We start from the raw sequence: 22,332 nt of genomic DNA, 5'->3' as shown, positions 1-22,332 counted from the left end.
CGCTAGCGCCACCTAGAATATTGGAAAAAATTAGCCCCTCGCCCACGTTCAACATACATGCACGAAATTTGGTGGGGACGTGAATCATATCAAGACGCACAAAAAAGCCTCAAGAACCCATACTCTAATCTCAACAGGAAGTCCGCCATTTTGAATTTGGCGGTCATTTTGGGACGATTTACACACTCCGTACTTTAACGAACTCCTCCTAGGGATTTATTCGGATCGACTTCAAATTTCTGCTGTGCCTTCTAAAGGCATTGACGATGTAAAGTTGTGCTATCTGCACGTTTTCGTCGATAGGCGTGTCCGTGGCGTCGATGATTCGCCATGAAACAGGAAGTTGTAGTAACTTGGCTGTAAATGCCCAGATCTGCACGAAATTTTACACATTTGACAAGAGTCCCGCCCTGAACAAATCTACATGCCGATATTCACCCACAGTCATAGCGCCACCTGCTGGCAACAGGAAGTGACCTTTAATGAAGCAGCCCCCGCATGTTTGACCGGCATGTTCTGTGGTACATCTACCATGTCCAGACGCACAGAAAAGTCTCTTGGAGCGATGCCTTAAACTCAACAGGAAGTCGGCCATTTCTAATTTTACCGCCATTTTTGGATGATTTACATTACGTACTTTAACAAAATCCTCCTAGGCATTTAGTCGGATCGACTTCACATTTCTGCTGTGCCCCTTCTAAAGGCATTGATGATGAAAAGTTGTGCTATCTGCACGTTTTCGTCAATGGGCGTGTCCGAGGCGTGGACAATTCGCCATAAAACAGGAAGTTGTTGTAACTTCAGTGTACATCCTCAGACCTGTGCGAAATTATTGAAAACTGGCACAATGCTTATTCTTTGAAGTCTTGCTATTAGATTTATCTGAGCCAAAGGCCTATTCTACAGCTTGCAAAGCAGGACTATATTGAAACTTCTTTTATTTCTTCTTTTTCTTCTGCCTCCTTATCCTTGTTTCTGTGGGCCAGCTTTAAATGCTACATGTAAGATTAGAGCTTGAAAATCCCCCACTTTTTCACTTTCCTGACATTGACATTGTACAACGGTATTTGTTTGAATTGTGATTTTTATTTTCTTGCCATTTATCTTTCTCAAATTTAATTAAATTAAACATAATGTGTGTTGATTTTTTTTGCACAACAAAGAAAAAACATAACTGTTTAAACACTGTCAAAGGGTAATTTGATTTTTTATTCACAGGTATTTCTTGTTACAGCAACTTTTTAAGTTAATTGGGGCAAATTTGTAAGTTGTGGTGATCAAATCATTATTTAAATGTAGTGTAATAGCTATAAAATAACCACAAATTCTAAAATGTTTTTAAAATTACCTTTATTTTATACAAATAAAGATGCCGTTTTATTTAAAGTGTATTCCTAGCATATAAAATAACCTGAAATATGACCTTAAATCTTGCAAGCACTATAATTTCCTGCTCCAACAATGTGACCTTGAGACTTTACCCCAAACTCTACTTGGAGGATTGTTCTGGAAATTTGTATACAATAATCTACACTTCAGTGTCAACTCCATGTCTGTGTTAGAGTTAGTCTGAGCACTGTGCATTTGTAAAGAAATACACACTTACCATGAAATTCCAGTCAATGTTAATCTTGTCAGCTAGGCCCAGCAGAAACAGGGCGAGGTATGCAGATGAACAGATGAACATGGTTACAGACACAAACATCACCCATCCCTGCAACAATGGCACGGACACATTTGTTGATGCTACTAATATCCACACCAATCCTCCAAACACCTAGTGTTTGAAAAAAAGAAGACGAAATTGCTGAATTCAAAGATTGTGTCACATAATTGGTGTGTACAGACATAATTAATATAGTATTACTGTGTTCTCTGTCAGACTATAAAGTATTAATAAGCCATATTGTTATGATTTCCATTTTTGGGCCATGTTTTAGTTATCAAGGGGTGTTCTGCCATAATAAAATGGACACACCTTTGTGAGTTACAGAAAATTAAACCCAGTAAGTCTTGAAATAGCTACAAACAACAATACTTACAATTTCCAAACAAATCAGGGCCCCGGAATACGTCCTCAGTATTTCCACTCCGACGGGTAGAGAAATAGTCGGTGCTGGGAAGGAGGTAGTGGCAGGGTTCGGTGTTTCCGCCATCCTTATTCAGCTCCACGAGCACAGGTTGAACAAAAGACTAATGCATATGAGAATTCTGCTGGAGTCATGTATCAGGAACAGGTCTGACAGGTGTGTGGCCACTCCCATTTTGTTCGGCCTTTTCTCACTCCCACAGTTCAGCCAAATCCCTGGGACTGAGGGCATGCAGTTTCATTTACTGTGAATGAATACCTCCTTTAAAAAATAGGTAGGCCTATTTAAATACCTATTTAAAATGAAGGTATTTGAAACGTGCCTCTTGTGAAACGTGATTTTTCTTCTTCTGTTTGGTCACGTACAAAATAAATTAATTGTTTCACAACTTTGGTTAATGATTAATGCACATGCTTAGGTTCAACATACCTGAGTAAATATTATGTTACACACTAAAATGATTATAAAGAAAAGCCCAGAAAAAGCAGAGAAAACTGTGAATGTGCTGCGAATTAGCCTTGTATTACTGACATGGGATTGCTTCGAGAACATAATCTATGTAATAATGTATTTGTCCCTAGCAAATAAACTATACATTTGTGGAGTTATAAAATCCATTAATGGAGTTTAAAATGATTTGTTTTATTTGAATTAGGTACTGAATGAAATCAGTAGCTATATACTAACAATTGAACTAGAAACATATCGAAAGGGGTAATAGGCTTTAAAAGGTCATTGTTGATAGAAAACCTTCACCATCCATGAATAGAGATGAAGTGAATAGACCTATTTTCGTAAATTTTAGTTTCATGCATAAGACCACTGCTTTAGTGACTCTGTTTAGTTAACAATGATGAGAGATATACATCTGAATACTGCTAATGTGCACAGAACATTTGAAGTTTTTTCAGGTATTTAGTATTTATCAGAGCTACTAAAAGTATGAGATGTTCCATTTCGTAGTCACTCCGAGTTACGTCGGATGACAGAGAATGGGGGTCCCCCGTGTAATCACGCCACCTTCACAGCTGTCTTCCAGTGCCCTGCGCAAGTCTGAACCCCTGTCGCACTTAGCTTACGGACGAGGAATCCTACTTGACACAGGAATACCAAGGTACACTGGGGAGCATATCCCAGAGGAATATGCCGCAGTATGCCTACCCGTAGGGAGGATTTAAGGATACACATATGGCCCAAGGGGGCTTCATATGGAGAAACACTGGAGTCACACCCATAGGGTGGCTAGAACCTTAACTCCAGGAGTGGCAAGGTGGCACATGCTCAGAGAGGCTTACAGTGGAGAATACACATGTGGAGGTTACAATCAGGAACCATGCACACGGAGGCACCCAGCCGACGCGCAGGCAACAGACACTGGCACCAGCATCAACAGTGCTGGAGGACTCAGGGCTTCAATGGAAGGCGCAGCTGAGGAAAGTACCGGGCTTATCCAGTCCGTGGAGTGGAATGGCGAGCAAGCAAAGACACCTGAGCGGGTCCAGTACTGGCCGGTTGAGCGAGTACAAGAGAGGACACAGGCTCCACTTGGAGGTTATAGAATCTCGCGAATGTGTTAGGTGACTAATTTGACATTCAAGATGGCGCCAGGATGTTTGCCGGCTTGCCACAGTCTGTCCTTGTCTCTTTTATTTTTAATGTTTCTTGTTTGTTTTATCACGCGCTCTGTTTGCTCCCCTCTGATATATGATCGCATGACGCTATTGAATATTCGATCGGCTGTGTCCGATTGTTTATTTCGTGATCTCAGAGATGATTGGCATCTGCACTCGTATTCCGTGCCAATCACACTAAGGAAAGTGTGTTACCTGCCGGGATGTCTGTGCATGCGGAGGAAACGGCGAAAGAGGCGTGGGAAGCGTGCTGGAGTCCTTGCGAGATCAAAGAGGGTCGGGAAGTTTCCAGTCATCGGACCTGCCTCTTCGATGGCGGAGGCCGTGGTCGTGAGCCTGAGATGTTCACACATTGTGCCTGTCTTCCCGTCTTCGTCGTTGACGCCTCAGTCATCGCGGATGGTGTACGTAAGGCGTAAGTCTGCGGATCGAGGAGCTGATCTTCGAAATCTTCGCTCTCTATCACGTGACGGGAGTCCGGTAACATTTTGTGATTCCTCTCTGATTGTGAAATCCTCTTCCGATCCCACTCCAGTGACAATGGCGTTGATTAACGCGAGATCTCTGGCAAATAAGACCTTTATTTTGAACGATCTTTTTCTTTCTCAAGAAATTGATTTTTTATTTGTTACTGAGACCTGGCTTAATGCTGGTGAGATGACTTCTCTCTCTGAACTTTCTCCTCCTGGTTGCAGTTTTTTTAGTACCCCTAGGTCGGTTGGCCGGGGCGGGGGTCTTGCAGTTGTTTTTAAAGACAAGTTTAAGTGTAGACTTTCACCTTCTGAGTCTTATAGCACTTTTGAATCTCAGCTAATTACGCTGAATTCTTTTAAATCTGTGTTATGTGTACTGATTTACAGACCCCCTAACTTTCATGGGGGTTTTATACAGGAGTTCTCTGAACTTTTATCTGGGATTGTGCCTTCTTTTGACAATATTTTGATTTTGGGGGACTTTAATATACATGTGTGCTGCCCTTCAAAGCCCCTGGTCAAAGAATTTTTACATTTATTAGAGTCGTTTGATTTTTTGCAACATGTTTTGGGTCCAACTCATGAACGTGGTCATACCCTTGACCTTGTATTATCAAAGGGATTCTTTGTTGATAGTGTGAAAATTGTCGATACTGTTTTTTCTGACCATAAGACTGTTATTGTAAACACTAGCTTTCCTTGTGGTGCGCCATGTAATATTGCTTCTGCCTCAGTTTCATCTCGCATACTCAATCCATGCACAGCTAGTAGTTTTTCAGCTGCTTTTAATGTCTCTTCTTTTTTTTCATTGATTGAGTCACACTCTCCCTGCATAGGTGTAGAAGAGTTGGTTGATCAGTTTAACTCTTCTTGTTTAGAGATTTTAGATGTTGTGGCTCCGGTCAAAGTCAGGGGGAAAAAAGTCAAATCTCAGCCCTGGTTGAATAGTACTACCCGTGCTCTTAGGCAGGAGTGTAGGAGGGCTGAACGCAAATGGGTTAAAGATAAATTGCAAGTTTCTTATGAAATTTTGAAGAACCGCTTGAATGAGTATCAAAGAGCTGTTAAATTGGCTAGATCAAATTATTTTTCTGACATCATCTCCAGAAACGGTAATAATTCTAGAGTACTTTTTTCAACTGTAAATGCTGTTCTTCATCCTACTGCAACTCCTTCATTTACTCCTTCTGCTAAGTTATGTGAAGAGTTCTTAAACTTTTTTATTGGTAAGGTTGAAGGAATTAGATCTCAGATTTCATCTGTTGCCAATGATTTTATCGCTCATGTTGACCCTACGAACCAATTTACTAGTTTTATGCCTGTTTCTTTACAGCAGATAAATGATATAACTGCTCATATGAAGCCCACCAGGTCTCCTGGTGACGTGCTCCCTTCTTCTCTGTTTAAGAAGGTACTTGATTCAATTGGCCCGACCATTCTTTCTATTATGAATACTAGTTTGTCATCTGGTGTTGTTCCGGTTAGTTTTAAGCATGCGGTTATTCAGCCCCTTTTAAAAAGAAATGGCCTAGACTCCTTTGACATGAGTAGTTTTCGTCCAATTTCGAAATTACCTTTTATTTCAAAGATACTGGAAAAAATTGTGCATGCACAGCTAAATGACTACTTAATGAGGAATAATATTGCCGATAGATTCCAGTCAGGTTTTAGAGCTGGTCATAGTACAGAATCTGCTCTTTTGAGGGTCTCTAATGATATCCTACGAGGTGTTGATTCTGGAAACCGTGTTGTTTTGCTTTTGTTAGATCTTACAGCGGCTTTCGATACAGTGGATCATAACATTCTCATTAATCGTCTTAGGAATCAGGTTGGTATTCAGGGCTTAGCCCTGAAATGGTTCTCTTCATATTTGAAGGATAGGACCTTTTCAGTCAGTTTAGGGGAATATTTTTCTTCTGTTGCCCCTCTTGTGTGTGGGGTTCCACAGGGATCTATACTGGGACCTATTTTATTTTCCCTTTATATGCTCCCTCTAGGCTCGATTTTTGAGAAATTTGGGATTCAGTATCATCTGTATGCGGATGATTCTCAAATTTATTTACCATTGAAACATGGGCATAAATGTGCCATTCAGTCTTTCCATGCATGTTTGGCCGAAGTTAAGTGTTGGCTTGCGAATAACTTTCTCCAATTAAATGAGGATAAGACCGAGATGATTTTATTTGGAAATAAGGGGTGTGTGGATGATGATTGCCTGGGGTTGTTTCCTGGGAAAAAGCTGTCTAGTGTGAGGAACCTTGGTGTCATTTTTGACTCTGAGCTTAAATTTGACCGGCAAATCAATGCTGTCGTTAAGAATAGTTTTTTCCATCTTAGATCAATTGCTAAATTGAAATCTATCCTTACTTTTGATGATATGGAGAAGGTTGTTCATGCTTTTGTGTCATCCCGTTTGGATTACTGTAATGTTTTGTATTTGGGTGTGAGTCAGGCCTCTCTCTCCCGTCTGCAACTCGTTCAGAACTCAGCTGCCAGACTTTTAACAGGTACTAAGAAGAGAGAGCACATTACTCCGGTTTTAATTAAATTACACTGGTTACCCATAAGATACAGAGTTCAATACAAAGCATTGTTGTATGTTTTTAAGTCTCTGAATGGCCAATCACCTGAATATGTTACTGACTTAATTAGCCGCTGTCAATCCAGTAGATCTCTGCGCTCAAATGATCAATTGCTTCTCATGGTTCCGCGGTCCCGTTTGAAAGGTAAAGGTGATCGGGCCTTCTCTGTTGCGGCTCCTAGGCTCTGGAATGATCTTCCCCTGTCTGTGAAATCTTGTCCTTCTTTGGGTGTTTTTCAGAGTGCGCTTAAAACTTATTTGTTTTCTTTAGCATTTGATAATCCTTTGTAAGGTTTTTTTTTTTATGTCATGTGTTTGTATTGTTTTTTATTTCTTTATTTTACTTTCTATTTTATTCATTTTGTACAGCACTTTGGTTCCACTTGTGGTCTTGAAAGTGCTCTATAAATAAAGTTGAGTTGAGTTGAGTTGAGTTGAGGTGTCGCCCAGCCTGCAGCTCTGCAGATGTCTGCTAGCGAGGCGCCATGCGCTAGAGCCCAAGAGGAAGCCACACTCCGGGTGGAGTGGGCCGTCACACTAGGGGGCACGGTCGACCTTGCTGCTGGTAAGCCAAAGCAATGATGTCCACTATCCAGTGGAGCCCTTCCCTTCTGGCTCCCACCATAACAGACAAAGAGCTGGTCTGAGGTCCTAAAACAACGCGTTCTGTCGACGTAGGCCCAGAGGGCACGTACTGGACAGAGCAGTGCCAAGGCTGGGTCGAAGGGAGGCCTCTGCACAGCACTTAAAACCACTAAGGTCCCAAGAGGGTACGAGAGGAGGGCGAGGAGGATTCAGTCTCCTTGCTTGCCTCAGGAACCTGATGATCAGGTCGTGCTTCCCCAACGACTTACCTTCGACTGCTTCATGGAATTGCAGTCACAATTGCAGCCACATAAACTTTTAGGGTGGAGGGAGACAGCCTTCGCTCCAACCCTTCTTGCAGGAAGTAAAGCACGACACTGATCGAGCATCTCCGGGGGTCTTCTCGGCGAGAAGAGCACCAGTTGATGAAGAGGTTCCACTTCAACGCATAGACGTGTCTAGTGGTCGAGGCTCTAGCGGAAGTGATGGTAGCCGAGACCCGCAGGTGGCAGGGTACTCAAACCTGCCTCATCCCATCCAGGAGCCACACATGCAGTCTCCACAGATCGGGACGAGTGTGCCACTGGGTGCCCCGTCTCTGAGAGAGGAGGTCCTTCCTCAGAGGAGTTGGCCAAGGAGTAGCTGTCGTGAGGAGTACGAGTTCGGAGAACCAGGTCTTGGTGGGCCAATAAGGGGCTACCAACAAGACCTGCTCCTCATCCTCCTTGATCTTGCACAGAGTCCGTGCGAGAAGGCTCACTGGGGGAAACGCATACTTGCGTTGACCCCGTGGCCATTTGTGCGCCAAGGCGTCTGTGCCGAGCATGCCCTCGGTCAGAGAGTAATACAGGGCGCAATGGGATGAGTCGTGGGAAGTGAACAGATCTATCTGTGCTTCCCTGAACTGGTCCCATATCAGCTTGACCGGCTGGGAATGGAGTCGCCATTCGCCAGAGATTGGCCGGATCCGTGACAGCTTGTCGGCTGCCAGGTTCCGCTCTCCTTGAATGTAAATAGCGCGAAGGGACCTCAGGTGCTTCTGACTCCATAATAGGAGGTGGCGTGCGAGTTGCGAGTTGGAGGGACAGTCTCGATTGCACCCTTCGCCAGCAGGGTAGCAATCTCCGCTCTCATGATCGGGGCATTGCCACCGACCACCGTAAAGCGAACTCCCCGGAAACGGGGAGGAGACCGTGCGAACTGAATCGCATAGCCGAGCCTGATCGTTCGGGCGACCCAGCGAGATAGGCCAGGGAACTCTAACCAAGCTCCCAGGAACCGATCGAGCCGGGTCATACGAACCATAGGCGTCCCCTCGGAGGGGCAGCAGGGTGGAGAGACCAGCAGACACGGGGGTGTTACCCCCCGCGGGTGCGCAGTCGAGCTCCGCTCCCCGACAGAGGAGACCAGGGAAGGACCAGCGTTCCACGGGGGTCTGCTCTGCCGGGGGTCTGGCGATAGAGGGGGAAGGGAGCGGCGTGGTCCGGGGACGACACGCTCCCTTCCGCTCTCTCAGAGACAGAGAAGAATGAGTGACGCAAGGGGACGTCTTGCACACTCATTCTGCTCTGTGTGCTAAGTGATAGTGTCAAGTCTTTCTTTAACCAACTCAGGGTGCTGCCCACCCGTGGGTGAGCAGCGGGGAGCTGAGAACAAAAGATTCTCACCCGGCCCTCCACCGGGGGGAGGGGGCCTGCTACCACCTCCTGGAAAGGACTTGATGCCATCACTGAGCAGCCCGTCTCAGGAACGCCGCTTTGCCTGGCGTTTAGCGGGGCGCGGAGCCTGAGGGAGCTTTGGCGCCTTCCTGCGGCCTCCTCCACGGACCGGGTGAAGGCTGCTGCTGTGGCCTGCGGGAGGGAGGGGAGCCGCAGGGGGGCTGCGAGCAGACTGAGGCGGCTGTACCGACGGCTGGGTGGAGGCACTAGCTGGCCGTCTGGGCAGGATGTGTTTGATGGTCTGCTTCTGGGCGGTCGAGAACTGCTGGGCAAAGTCCGCACCGCTGAAAAGGCCAGCCTGGGAGAGGGGGGCATCGAGCAGACGAGTCCGCTCGGCGTCCCGCACGTCTGCCAGGTTGAGCCAGAGGTGGCGCTCCTGGACCACGTTAGTGGCCATCACCTGACCCAGGGAGCGTGCAGCCACTTTAGTCACCCGGAGAGCGAGGTCAGTAGTTCATTAAACGCCCCTGGATCAGTCCCGCCCTTGTGCATGTCCCTGAGCAGCTTTGCTTGAAAAACCTGCAAGGTGCTCATTGCATGCAGGGCAGTGGCCGCCTGTCCTGCAGCTCTATAGGACCTCGCCACCATAGATGACGAGAACCTACAGGCCTGGGACGGGTGCTTAGGAGTACCCTGCGAGAAGGCGCTCTGCGGACACAGTTGCATCGCAACAGAGCGCTCCACCGGGGGAATCCCAGTGTACCCACGGGCATCCGCGCCGTTGAGGGGAGGAAAGGGGATCGCTCACGGGAGGTCAAAGGAGCCTTACAAGTTTTCGTCAGTTCCCCATGCAGCTCGGGGAAGAAAGGGATTGGGGTCGGCTGTGGCCGTGAGGTGGCAGCCTTGCCCAAAAACCAATCATCCATCCGCGAGCGATCGGGGCAGGGCGGAGGGTTCCACTCTAGCCCAATGCTCACAGCGGCCCGAGACAGCATGGCCATCATCTCGGGATCAGACACGAGCAATGCACTCCCGGCGCTCAACGCAGCCGCATCCTCACTTCCCGAGGAGTCTAGCCCACCTTGTGATGCCGTAATCGACATCACATCCTTCTCTGGAGCACCGAATGAAACAGACGGCACCTGCGAAGAGGCACTCTACTAAATCACTGCAGCACTCGCAGGTTGCAACAGGGGGGTGCTGAGGGGGGTGTGGACCGAGGAACAAGCGTCGGATTTTTGTTCCACACCGTCACCGTCAGATCACCCTGTCCGCGAGCCGACGAGCTTCCCCTCAAAGAGGAAGCAGATCGGGTAACGGACGTGGGGACTCTCACTGTCAGATCATTGAGTCTAGATCTCAGCGTTGCGATGGTCATGTTCCCACAAAGAGAACATGAATCATCCACGAGCACTGCTTTTGCGTGCTCGAAGCCCAGACACACAAAACAGCGCTCGTGCCAATCAGAGGAAGACAGGAATCGACCGCACCCAGAAGAACGCGGGCAAACCATCTTTAAAAAGACGTGCCACGTGCAGCTCTTTCATTAGAGAGGAGGAAATTCACTCTTCAGCGCTGAGGCGACCAGGGAGAAGTGCAAAGTCTGGCAGACCGCTGCACAGATCGCAGGCAATGCAGAATCTCGCTGGGTACTGCCGTCACACCAACACTGGAGAGGACGTTCGTCTCGAAGAGTTGAACTCAGTACAATGGCTTGTGGAGTGAAGATGTCTCTTGGCTCCGAAGCGAAAACATACTGCGGTTGCATCTGCTTCCTCCTTTTATACCCACCAGGTGGGGCGGAGATACGCTATGCAAATTCCGTAGACCTAAGGCATTTTCATGCCATTGGCTCGTTTTTTAATACTCGAAGAGGATTGGCTTTCTATGCGAAACCCCCATTCTCCGTCATCCGACGTAACTCGGAGTGACTACGAAAGGGAACAGTGAGATCTAACAGTAAAGGATTTAGTGTGAAAATTTCCCTCAACCATTATTTAAAGAAAGATGCATAGACACAGATCCCTTGTTATCCTATTTACTTTTTATTTAATTAAAGTGATTTTAATGGTGGTGGATAATTTTCATAAAATCAGAAACATCAAAACATTTTTACAAAAAACAAACAAAACAAAAACACATTAGCCAACATGAGACAAGATATATGACATTTAATTGGCTTTATGCCCAGCTAAACTACTTCCTGATCTTCAGCCAGCTCCTTGTTTCCTATCTGCCATTATTGGCCAAATTGATTAATTCAGGTGTGTCTGATTATTGTTGCCATGACTACTGAGGTCAGGCACACCTGGATTAATCAATTTGGCCAATAATAGCAGACAGGAAACAAGGAGCTGGCTGAAGTTCAGGAAGTAGTGCAGCTGGGCATAAAGCCAATTGTACATTACCATAGCATATTTTAAATGATGATTTAAAAATACAAATTATTTTCCTCTGTGGCCATTAAACCATTACAAGACTTAAGTTGCTGAAGTGTTTTTGTTTTTGACAAACTCGCATATGTAGTACTGTGTGGCTCCACAATCTACCTGGCTCCAGCCTCCGGTACTACCAAGCTGCAGACAGGCACCTTTACTGCTGTGTGGCCCCTGCAGAGCCCAGACTGTGGTATTCAAGACGGGGTTACCATCAACATACACATACCCCACCTCTGTCACCCCTACCTGTAGTCCTATGAACACATGAGTAAGATCAGCTTCTCTGATATAGTTGGCCAGCAAGGTGTTTGTCTCTGTAGTTCTGGGCATGGCAAGAGACCCCCCACGCAACTTGCAGTTTAGAAGTGAGTCTTCATACCTCCGTGCTTCTGTCACCAGCAGGTAAAACATGTTTTCAGTCTCCCTAATACCTAGAACCACTTTAAAGACATTGACAAAACATAGAACAGGTTAGTTCCTTGTAAACATTTGTCCTTGTTTTCAGTGGAAATAATTGTGACATGCAATCTGAAGTCACAGAAGTCACACCGTTCTTAAGAAACTTGACCGCATTTCTCAGTTTGCTTATATTGATGTCCATCTGTCTGAAAACCTTTCTGTACCTCCCACAGTCACAGGTCGTACCTGTTACAAAAATTGTTATCACAAACAATAATAAAAATGAAGAAAATCATTTTGAACTCCACGGAAATGAAATTTCCAAACGGAAAACACAGATGATATGACATTTACCAGGTTTTCCTTTTAACCCTGGGAGACCATCAATTCCTTGTTGTCCTTTGTCACCTGTCACAGTAACAGATTAACCGTTATAATTTAATCTCTGTCATTTCATTTAAACATACAGTCTAATAACTAAACATTAGCCTCTAATTATTAATATTGCAAGCACATATCAATGATTTATAGAATCCAGTAATAAGAGTGAATAACCAGTAGGTGGCAGCAGTGCACATCAAGTGAAAAAAGTGAACTACTTCACACTGGTTTTTCCCCTTATCTGCAAAGCAAATTATGTCTGTTTCCAACTAACCATATTTTTTCTTTTGAAACATTAGTGTTTTGTGTCCTATTATAAGTAAATCTTTTTTTTCCCTTTTCTTTTTTCTTTTTTTTTCATGCAGTTATGTTCAGAGTAAGTAGAGAATAATTTCAAATTGTGTATCAGTTATTTATTTTTCAAGAGTGCCAAATTTTACTGGTACAGTATTGTTGTGAACTAATTGATGTAGGGCAATAAATACCTTCACTGTCTAGAAGGGCATTAGGACATTCACATAATTAGATCATTGAGCACTCCATTTTGAGTCAACAAGTGCTCTGCACATTTTCAACAAACTTTACAGATCAACTAAAAGTAATCATTACCATTAAATAAGATTCTTTTTGGTTGTGTTTAAGTGTGTTGTTCTCTGTCTGGAATAAATGTTTGAATATGAACTAGTGAATAAAAAGGGCATAGACAAATTAGAAAATACTGCACAACATGGGTGGAAAGGAAAGTTGCCTTCTGTTGATGAATCCCAGACACAGTGTTATCAATATAGCATATAACATGTAAACATAGCATGCATAAACAAACAGCATTCAATCTCTGTTTAGAGTCTAACCTCTCGTTCCCCTAGGGCCCATCTTTCCCATTTGGCCCTTTTCTCCTTTTTCTCCATATTCACCGGTCAGGCCTAAGGAAGAAAAAAACAAAGTTACTGGTTATCTGACTTTGCCAAATTTCATGAAAATTGTCTCAAAATGCTTTTCCAATGGAATCAAAAGCACACTATCAAAGCACAATAAGTCTTGTTATGTGCATACTCTTTTAGCCTCAATCATTGCATTTTGTGTGTGGCGAAATTATATTGTGTCAGTAGTCTTTGATATAAAACTGATTAAATTACATTTTCCAGCTCGTTAAAAGGTTTGAGACAGCTGTTTTTGGGACTGCTCGTGACAGCCTAGTACCAAAGTTCCTAATTAAATATCCATCTGGAAATGGTATAGGCATTCCTGAGTTTTGCGAAGCAATAATACAACTGCCAAAGCATTAATATAGGATGCAATTGCTTTCATTTCTGTACTGCCATTTAATATCATCTCTGTGATTAATCATTTTGGCTGAGTGGCACTGACATATGTTCTCATACTCATATTTTTTTTTTTTTTTTACAGAATAACGTGTTTGAGTTGCTGTTTGCCATCAGCAGTGATTGCTCCATTTATTCAAATATTTCAGTTATATGGCAAACTATGCTGGAAAACCTGAAAAACAGACAGCATTTATGAAATGATTTGTGGCGTACAGGAACCATCCTTGTGTCTAAACAAAATTATGTGGAGAGGAGGAACTGAACCATCTGAATGTCTCAAAATGATCTTTTCCCCTTGTGTATGATTTTGTGTTTGCTTTGAGGGTGTGAGATTGATTTAAAAACTGGAATGATAATTTACAGTAAAATTAATTAAAGCAGAGTCTAGCATGGTTTTGACAGTCAATCCCATCAGTTCTCAGTTTCTTTTTTTTCTGATAAATTTTTAGCTGTTTTGAAAACATTTTGCAGATATGTTAGGCTACGCTTAGATGCATAGCTAAAAATACAACTAAAATTTGCAGTAAACATTCAAAAACTTAATACCACCGTGGTCACTCTGTAGAGTGAAAAAACAGGCCGAGAGCCTTCCTGGCATTTTGGCTTTTTTCATTTTATTTTTAGTAAAGTACGTTTATGTGTGGAAAAGAGGTCATGTCTTTCTGTGATTGCAATTGCAGGCGTCCTTGGACTGGTTCGATTAACAGCCTGGAAGAGGCTTGTCTGCTGCAGAACTCTACACTTCCATCTTTGAACACATGGCGACACCGCTGCCCCTGGCCTCAATTAACATGTCTGCCTGCCCCTGACGTGACTTCCCTCAAGGGAAGATGTGGTCTGGCAGAAACAGACAGTCTACCAGCTACACTCTGATGCCCAGTGAGGGCAAGGACACATCAAACAGCTAACTTCAGGTCAAACTTAGTACAGTAGTACATGCTACTACTTTTTTGGAGTGGTACATAAGAAGCTACTGTCTAGCAGGAAATTCCAACAGCTTGATCAGTGTGCAGCTCAATTTTATAAAAATACATAATCCACAAAACTCATACAAGTTCACAAAACTCTGGACTACTTATTGTACCAATAGTATTTTAAAGTAAATTTACTTACTTTTTTTATTTTTTATTTTTATTTAATTTTTTTTTTTTTTTGCATTTGGCTTCTAAACTCTGGAGTGTCCTTTCTCAAAACAAGTGTGGTTCAGATAAAAGTTTCTTAAATCTAGATTAAGACACAACTCTTTAGTCATATCAAGTCAAGTACATTATATAGCACTTTTTTATATCCACATTTGGTAGAGCTGATCAAGGGTATTATTGATTGGTTAATTAATTTGATTATCCCCAACTGAGCAAGCCAATGGCAAGGAACCAAACAACTCCATCAAGTGACCTAATGGTGTCCTAAAACTCCATCAGGTGGAGAAAATGGAGAATGGAGAAAAACAAAACAAAAAAAAAACCTTGGGAGACCCCAGGCTCAGTTGGGGGCCAATTCTCCTCTGGCGTTTATGAACAAGATTTGTCTCTAAACAGACTTTAAACACAAACCTGTGATAAATGCTGATGGCGTTCATATGCGCATTAAGAATTTATTCTATAGTTATGTGCATTTGAATATACGTGTGCCGGTTTTTAATTCCCTCATACCTGAACAAACTACTTGTCCTGTCTATAAATTTGATACAGAATATTACAACGCTTTATCTGTAGAGGGGAAAACGCATTCACATAACACATCTCATAATTTATTACATAATTTATTATTATTATTACAGTTATGTCTCATGAAAGTGTGAAGTGTCTGAAATAATCCTTCTCCTTTGCTTTCTATTTTGGGATTCTCATACTAAGGATACTAGAGTATTCAAAAACAGATGGATTTGTTAAACTCCATAATATTTTCCGTATTTTGCAATCATTATATTCAAAAGCTGTATTTACTACCTTAATACTGCTTGCTCAGTTGGGATTATTTAGTGTTTAGCAATGTTGTTGATCTGTGTTGTGCTACTTTCATGTTATCAGTGTGAAGCTGCTTTGATACAATCTGTATTGTGAAAAGCGCTATATAAATAAATGTGACTTGACTTAATAATGTGTCAAAAGGCAGCATAATTTTACATCTGTTTAACTGAACATGTGACTTGAATCTTAAAATACGTATTGTTATATGATGACATTATTTTGTTGCCAGAGGAGTATGGGACCCAGATGAGACTGATTCTTTTCAAGATTTTTCTCCAACACCTCACCACCTTTTCACCACACACCTCAAAACACCTTTTTCCTTTGGCAGCTCATTTGTGGCTAAAAGAGATAAATGGACAATTTTTTATTTATCGCTAGATTCCCTGTTCATTATGGCCAAAATGCATTTACCTGAAACAATCTGTTTGAAAAAGTGTACAAAATAAATATTAATGAAATTGAAAAAAAATAATAAAAATCCATTCCCAGCACAGAAAGAGCAACTGCATTATAAAGCTTTATCAAAGCAGCTGATTTGAGTTTACTGGATATTTTGGCTATGAACAGGCATGCTTTAACCAACTTCCCTTTAATCTATCACTGATTCATTAAATAACAAACCAACAACGTCTCAGAGACCTCGCTGGCCAGGTGGACCGGTTTTCCCCACTCTGCCCTCTTCACCGTTTGTTCCCACGTCACCTGGATCACCTGTTATGAAGACAAAGTTAGAGATTGGGGCCTCTCAACAGAAAATGTACAGACAGGTCTTACCCAAACATGCTTCTCAGTTACATTGCAGCTGTTTAAATACAGACAGTTATTCAATATCAAGAAGGGTTGGTTTATTGGCATTGCCAAAAGTATGAGCTGCGGGGAGAGGCATTTCCTCTTAACAGTTTTTTTGTTTGTTTTGTTTTGTAAACAAACTGTTTATATTGTGTAACACACACACACACACACACACGCACACACACACACACGGCATATACAGAAATAGCATCAGCTCTTTAAATGCTGTCTGTTTGCCGTAATGGAATAATCACTGACATGTTAATGTTCCAGACAACCCTTTGGAACAAAGGCACACTGTAGGGTTTACCAGCAGGTTTTCTGTCATATGAGAAGCTACTGTAGCACATTAAATTGATGATTTCAGCTAACCAATATGACAACAACAAACCAGTTGGGAGCCAACAATGTTAAAAGTGGTCATCAAGTGTCACCTTAAAGAGCTATTTCTAACTGATCTTTCCCTGCAATTTAGATTTGTTAGTGGAACCTAAGTTATTCAGGTTGATACTGTAATGCCCTGCCATGGACAGGCCATCTATCCAGGGAGTTTCCCTGCCTTTAGCCCAAGACTCCGAAATAGGCATCCCCTGCTGTTTGGCAAGTTTGGAGCAGTTTGGAGAATAAATGTTATTCAACATTAATATCAAATAACATTTACATTAATTTAGATGTTACCACATGAATTATCATATCATAGCAATTCTTTTCGCAAAGTGAAGGTTATTTATCCAAACTAATAATGATAATGTTTGACCTGAGCAAATAATAATCATAATAATAATAATAATAAACTACAAACTGGCTGTTCTGAAATCTGTACTATAAAAACATGTTAAAAGATTATTAAAAAGGTGATAAAATAATCTTTTTTCATAAAAAAAAAACACAAATACCTTTTGATCCAGGGATAATGCTGTTGGAGCAAATTTCAGTTGTATTACAATAAAGGTGTACATTACAAAGTAATAGAAATAATAAAAGTTTCCTGCTAAAAGTGTGTACATCCATGACTTGAATTGGAAACTTCGTTCTGTTCTCAAGAGAGTGAAAAGGGAGTTTAACATATGTTTACCAGACCTTATCATATCTGTGTTTAGCTTTCAAACAACACTGTCCAGACTATCTCCTTGCACTGCACGTGAGGAATTTGGTTGTGTAAAAAAGTGTTGCCACCACCTAATTGAGTTGGCTTGTGAAAGCCAACTTACTGAAATCCTATTTAAACTTATTATTCTTCTTACTCAGAAATTTCTATCCATCTATCTATCTATCTATCTATCTATCTATCATCTATCTATCATCTATCTATCTATCTATCATCTCTTTCTATTTTCTAATAATCTTTCTTTCTTTCTAACTATTATTTCTTTCTAACTAATCCTTCTATCTATCTATCTTTCGAACTAATCTTTCTTTTAAACAAATCAATTTTTCTTTCTTTCTAACTAATCCATCTTTCTTTCTTTCTACCTAATCCATCTTTCTTTCTAACTAATCTATCTTTCTTTCTTTCTAAACTAATCCATCTTTCTTTCTTTCTAACTAATCCATCTTTCTTTCTAACTAATCTATCTTTCTTTCTAACTAATCTATCTTTCTTTCTTTCTTTCTTTCTATCTAAATTCTAACTAATCCTTCACTATGGTAACCCGGCAAACATGTGACTATGGCGGCTTGTGTCTCTTTTTTCATGTTTTGTGTAATAGAATCACCTGTATCATTTCCACCAGTACATCATCGATTCCTGCTTCTTTCCCAGGTTTCAGACTGCTCATTGCAGCTTCAAGTTCTTGTGGATCGAAAGGCTTGTTGAGTGCTCTGGCGGGGTTGTGGGTGGTCAGGACCGGTACCGCTGTTCCGCGGTATTCTCTTGTGGGTCTGTGCTGTTTTTGGCTGTGGCTGTTTGCCACCAGTCCTGCTACTGAGTTTGCTGTGACTGTTGTGAGTGTAGAGTGATCTTCCCCGACTTTGTTCAACAGGATATCTCCAAGTTCCATGGTGGTGGGGGAGAAGGGGTCCTCCCCGTGATAGGCACAGCACTGTAGTACACCATATTGAACTTTTGACCAATAAGACATCTCTTCATTTACTGCTATAAATTGATAACTGTCAGATAAGTATGATTTAAACCAGTGGTTCTCTCCCAGGGGGGCGCGAGTAGACTACAGGATGGGAGGGGGGGAAAACTGGGAGGAAAAAAAATTACATTTTTTTATCACTAAACTACTGTCATAAAAAGTTATAGTTTTGTATATACATAACTACTGAATAAAAATTTAAATGTGTTTGTTTGGACTGATTTAAAAAAAAAAGTTTTGAACAAATTTAAATTGGTTTGTCGATACACAGCAAATTCTGTTTTTTGGAATAAACTCCCTGTTAGTTAAAATCAACTCAATCTGAGTGTACATGTGAGACCATCAATTAGACTCCAGCGCAGAGTTAAAATAACTCTGCCCTTGGAGTTGAATTTTTAACACTTTTTTTCAGAGTTAAAATGGAGTTAAAATACTAATCCTACAGAGAGTAAATGTAACTCTAAAATTAATTATATGAACTCATTACCAGTGTTACCAGTTTAGTTTAACACTTCTTAGAGTTAACATTTATTTAACACAATATAATGTTTTGTGTGGAAATTACTACACTGGACACCATACTCTTGATTAACTGCCTTTATTTGAGCAAATCCATTTGGTTCAGACTTGAGGAGGAGTAACCTTCAACTGCTTGCTGCAGGACAGTCGTCTGAAGATCACAAAAACAACAGCATGAGGCATAATATAATCTAGCACCATTCATTGAGAATGCAAAAATATATAAGCTGAAAATCACGCACATCGTGGGTCACCAATATAGCCTAACGTTACATAGCTGTTACAATTCAATTGCCTGTAATGCATTGATGCATCAATTTCACGGCAAAACACTCATTTTCAGAAACACGGTGAATGGAAAGACGGTTAGCTAATGTTAACTCGTTTACATCGACAAAAAACCCACGCAAATAGCCATTTCAAAATTTGAAACAAGTAATTTAAACATGCGTTCAACAGCAAGTTTGTCATGGTCGTTGACGTTAATTAGTAAACAAACTAGCCTGTAACGTAACAGCTACGCGATGACCAAACGTGTTTGTCAGAAAATATATTTTTTAAATAGTTTTATATAAGTTACACTTTTACCTACCTCACGACGAAGCGTAAGTCCATTATTCCTTTGTGCAGCGGCAGGGTCGTGTCGTGGCGCACTTCTCAAAAATAACTCCAGGTGTAGTGTTAAAACACGCTCCTGAACACCAATGAATGAACTCCAAAATACAACACAGCCGGGGAGTATCCAATAACACAAACCGTGGTCAGAGTTAAAAAAATAACTCCAAAAAATTAACTCTTTCACACTTTTTTGCCTAACTCATGATTTTTCAACTCCTGAAATTTGCTGTGTAGTGCGCGCAAATGCATGGTGATAAGCGGTTTTATTACAGTATTTCTGAGTTGCTAAAACACTAAAATCCATTTGCAAAACCAAAGTTGCAAGTGTACAAACCACTTTATTGATTGAATCACACAGTTTGCAGAACTTTAAACACTTCTCATGTGGTTAGACACAACTAGCAAATCAGAATCACTGTTTGAGCAAAACTGTAAACACATTGTCATTCTCAAAGCACATGTAGCATTGTGGTGTACTTCAACTCAGAATGGCACAACACAGCCCCAAAAGTGAAATACAAGTAACACACTGTTGTCATCGGTAACACACAATCACTCAAAATTGAACACACCTGTTTCAAATCATTAATGTGTTGCACCTAATCAGTAATGTGAATATAAAGCCATGTCAAATCCAAATGGCATGTGTGATTTTCACAATGGAGGGCATGAGAGAAAGTGGAAGTGGAAGTGGAAGTGGACGTGGACGAGGAGGAGGAGGAGGAGGAGGAGGAAGAGACAGAGGAGGAGGAGGAGGAGGAGGAAGAGACAGAGGAGACAACGGAGGAGGAGGAGGAAGAGACGGAGGAGGAAGAGACAGAGGAGGAGGAAGAGACAGAGGAGGAGGAAGAGATGGAGGAGGAGGAGGAAGAGACGGTGGTGGAGGAGGAGGAGGAAGAGACGGAGGAGGAGGAGGAAGAGACGGAGGAGGAGGAGGAAGAGATGGAGGAGGAAGAGGAGGAGGAAGAACAAGAGCCATCATTTCCAATGAAATTAGAGCAACAATCATACACCATGTTCTGGTTCATGGAATGAGTATGAGGGAGGCAGGACTACGTGTCATATAAGCAGGTTCTCTGTGGCCTCCATTGTCAGGACATTCAGAGAAGAGAACCGGTAAGTGTACTATCATTTATGGTCCCTCAAACTTACAGTACAGTATGTACAGTTGTGGAACGTCTCAGTAAATTACTGTAACATCACCACAAATTGACCCTTTTCTAGCAGTATTACAGTAAAACTAATAGTATTACTGTAAAATATATATTTAATGTATTGTACATTTTGGTGACATTGCATTAGGTCTGTTTGTACAATTGTAACAAGCGGTTTTATTTGCTAGAATTGAAAGACCATGATATCATTGTCAATATGGTCCTTCAAAATAATCTCATTCGTCTGCGTGAAATAAAACAGCGAGTTGAGGAAGACAACGAGAACTTTGAAGGAATCAACAGTGTGAGTCTCTCCACAATTGACCGTGTCCTGAAACGCAACCTGATAAGTCTCAAACAAGCCTACCGCGTACCATTCGAGAGAATTTCTGAGAGGGTAAAAGAGCTACGATATCAATATGTACAAGTAGTAATCATGTTCAGAGATTATACAGCACTATTGAGTTTCTGTACATCTTCACTGTTGAATGAAATGCAGCACATGTATACAAAGCCATGAAGCCTGGAATGCTATATCATTTATGTTATATCAAAAATGTACTTATTTTCATTTCTATAGAGAATGTTGAACTGGATTCCATGGAGAGGCCTCATGAGTGCATCTTCTTGGATGAAGCTGGCTTCAATCTTGCCAAGAGGAGAAGAAGAGGCCGCAACATTATTGGTCAACGAGCCATTGTAGAGTTGCCTGGGCAGCGTGGTGGCAACGTGACCATATGTGCTGCCATCAGCAGCTACGGGGTCATTCACCGCCATGTGACTTTGGGACCTTACAACACTGCCCATCTTACAGTTTTTTTGTATTCGCTTTGATTTATCTTAGAAGTTACTACAACTTCCTGTTTCATGGCGAATCATCGATGCCACGGACACGCCCATCAACGAAAACGCGCAGATAGCACAACTTTACATCGTCAATGCCTTTAGAAGGCACAGCAGTAATTTGAAGTTGATCCGACTAAATCCCTAGGAGGAGTTCGTTAAAGTACGGAGTGTGTAAATCGTCCCAAATTCGTCACCAAATTCAAAATGGCGGACTTCTTTGCGGGCCTCTTGTCAAATGTGTAAAATTTCGTGCAGATCTGGGCATTTACAGCCAAGTTACTACAACTTCCTGTTTCATGGCGAGTCATCAACACCACGGACACGCCCATCGACGAAAACGCGCAGATAGCACAACTTTACATCGTCAATGCCTTTAGAAGGTACAGCAGAAATTTGAAGTTGATCCGACTAAATCCGTAGGAGGAGTTCGTTAAAGTACGGAGTGTGTAAATCGTCCCAATTTGGTCGCCGAATTCAAAATGGCGGACTTCCTGTCGAGTTTAGGGTATGGGTTCTTGAGGCTTTTTTGTGCGTCTTGAAGTGATACACGTCCCCACCAAATTTCATGCATGTAGGTTGAACGTGGACGAGGGGCTAATTTTTTCCAATTTTCTAGGTGGCGCTAGCGAGCCATTTTGCCCCGCCCATCCGCGAAACCCACAAAATACGAAATTTTTCACCAGTCCTGACATGAGTGCCAAATTTGGTGAGTTTTTGAGCATGTTGCGGCCCCGAAAATGGCGCTTACTTTGCAGAAAAAAAAAAATAATAATTAAAGCTGCAAGCAG

General features: G+C 42.0%; 2 protein-coding genes across 3 annotated transcripts in view; both read right to left on the bottom strand.

Annotated features, from left to right (window-relative positions):
- The window catches only part of mal2 (mal, T cell differentiation protein 2), a 68,949-nt gene extending 66,635 nt beyond the window's left edge, over positions 1-2,314 (bottom strand). Inside the window, exons 1-2 of one of the 2 annotated variants that reach the window (XM_089117473.1) lie at positions 2,043-2,314; positions 1,607-1,714 (exon numbers count right to left, since the gene is read on the bottom strand). In XM_089117473.1, coding sequence (XP_088973599.1) covers positions 1,607-1,714; positions 2,043-2,156 — 222 coding nt within the window. In that variant the 5' untranslated portion in view covers positions 2,157-2,314. Of the gene's footprint in view, positions 1-1,606; positions 1,778-2,042 lie in introns of both variants that reach the window. The other variant, XM_089117472.1, reaches the window with a different exon arrangement.
- Positions 2,315-11,042: 8,728 nt separating this feature from the next.
- colec10 (collectin subfamily member 10) lies at positions 11,043-17,386 on the bottom strand. The gene is made up of 6 exons (XM_039691023.2): positions 17,223-17,386; positions 16,174-16,245; positions 13,088-13,159; positions 12,210-12,263; positions 12,006-12,101; positions 11,043-11,896 (listed from the first exon to the last, which is right to left on the bottom strand). The coding sequence occupies exons 1-6, from the start codon at positions 17,335-17,337 to the stop codon at positions 11,499-11,501; spliced, it is 807 nt and encodes a 268-aa protein (XP_039546957.1). The 5' UTR covers positions 17,338-17,386; the 3' UTR covers positions 11,043-11,498.
- Positions 17,387-22,332: the final 4,946 nt, after the last annotated feature.

This window comes from Pimephales promelas, chromosome 12, assembly GCF_988280905.1.
Source record: "Pimephales promelas chromosome 12, fPimPro1.hap1.1, whole genome shotgun sequence".
NCBI lineage: Eukaryota > Metazoa > Chordata > Actinopteri > Cypriniformes > Leuciscidae > Pimephales > Pimephales promelas.
This window is presented reverse-complemented; position numbering and strand designations above follow the sequence as displayed.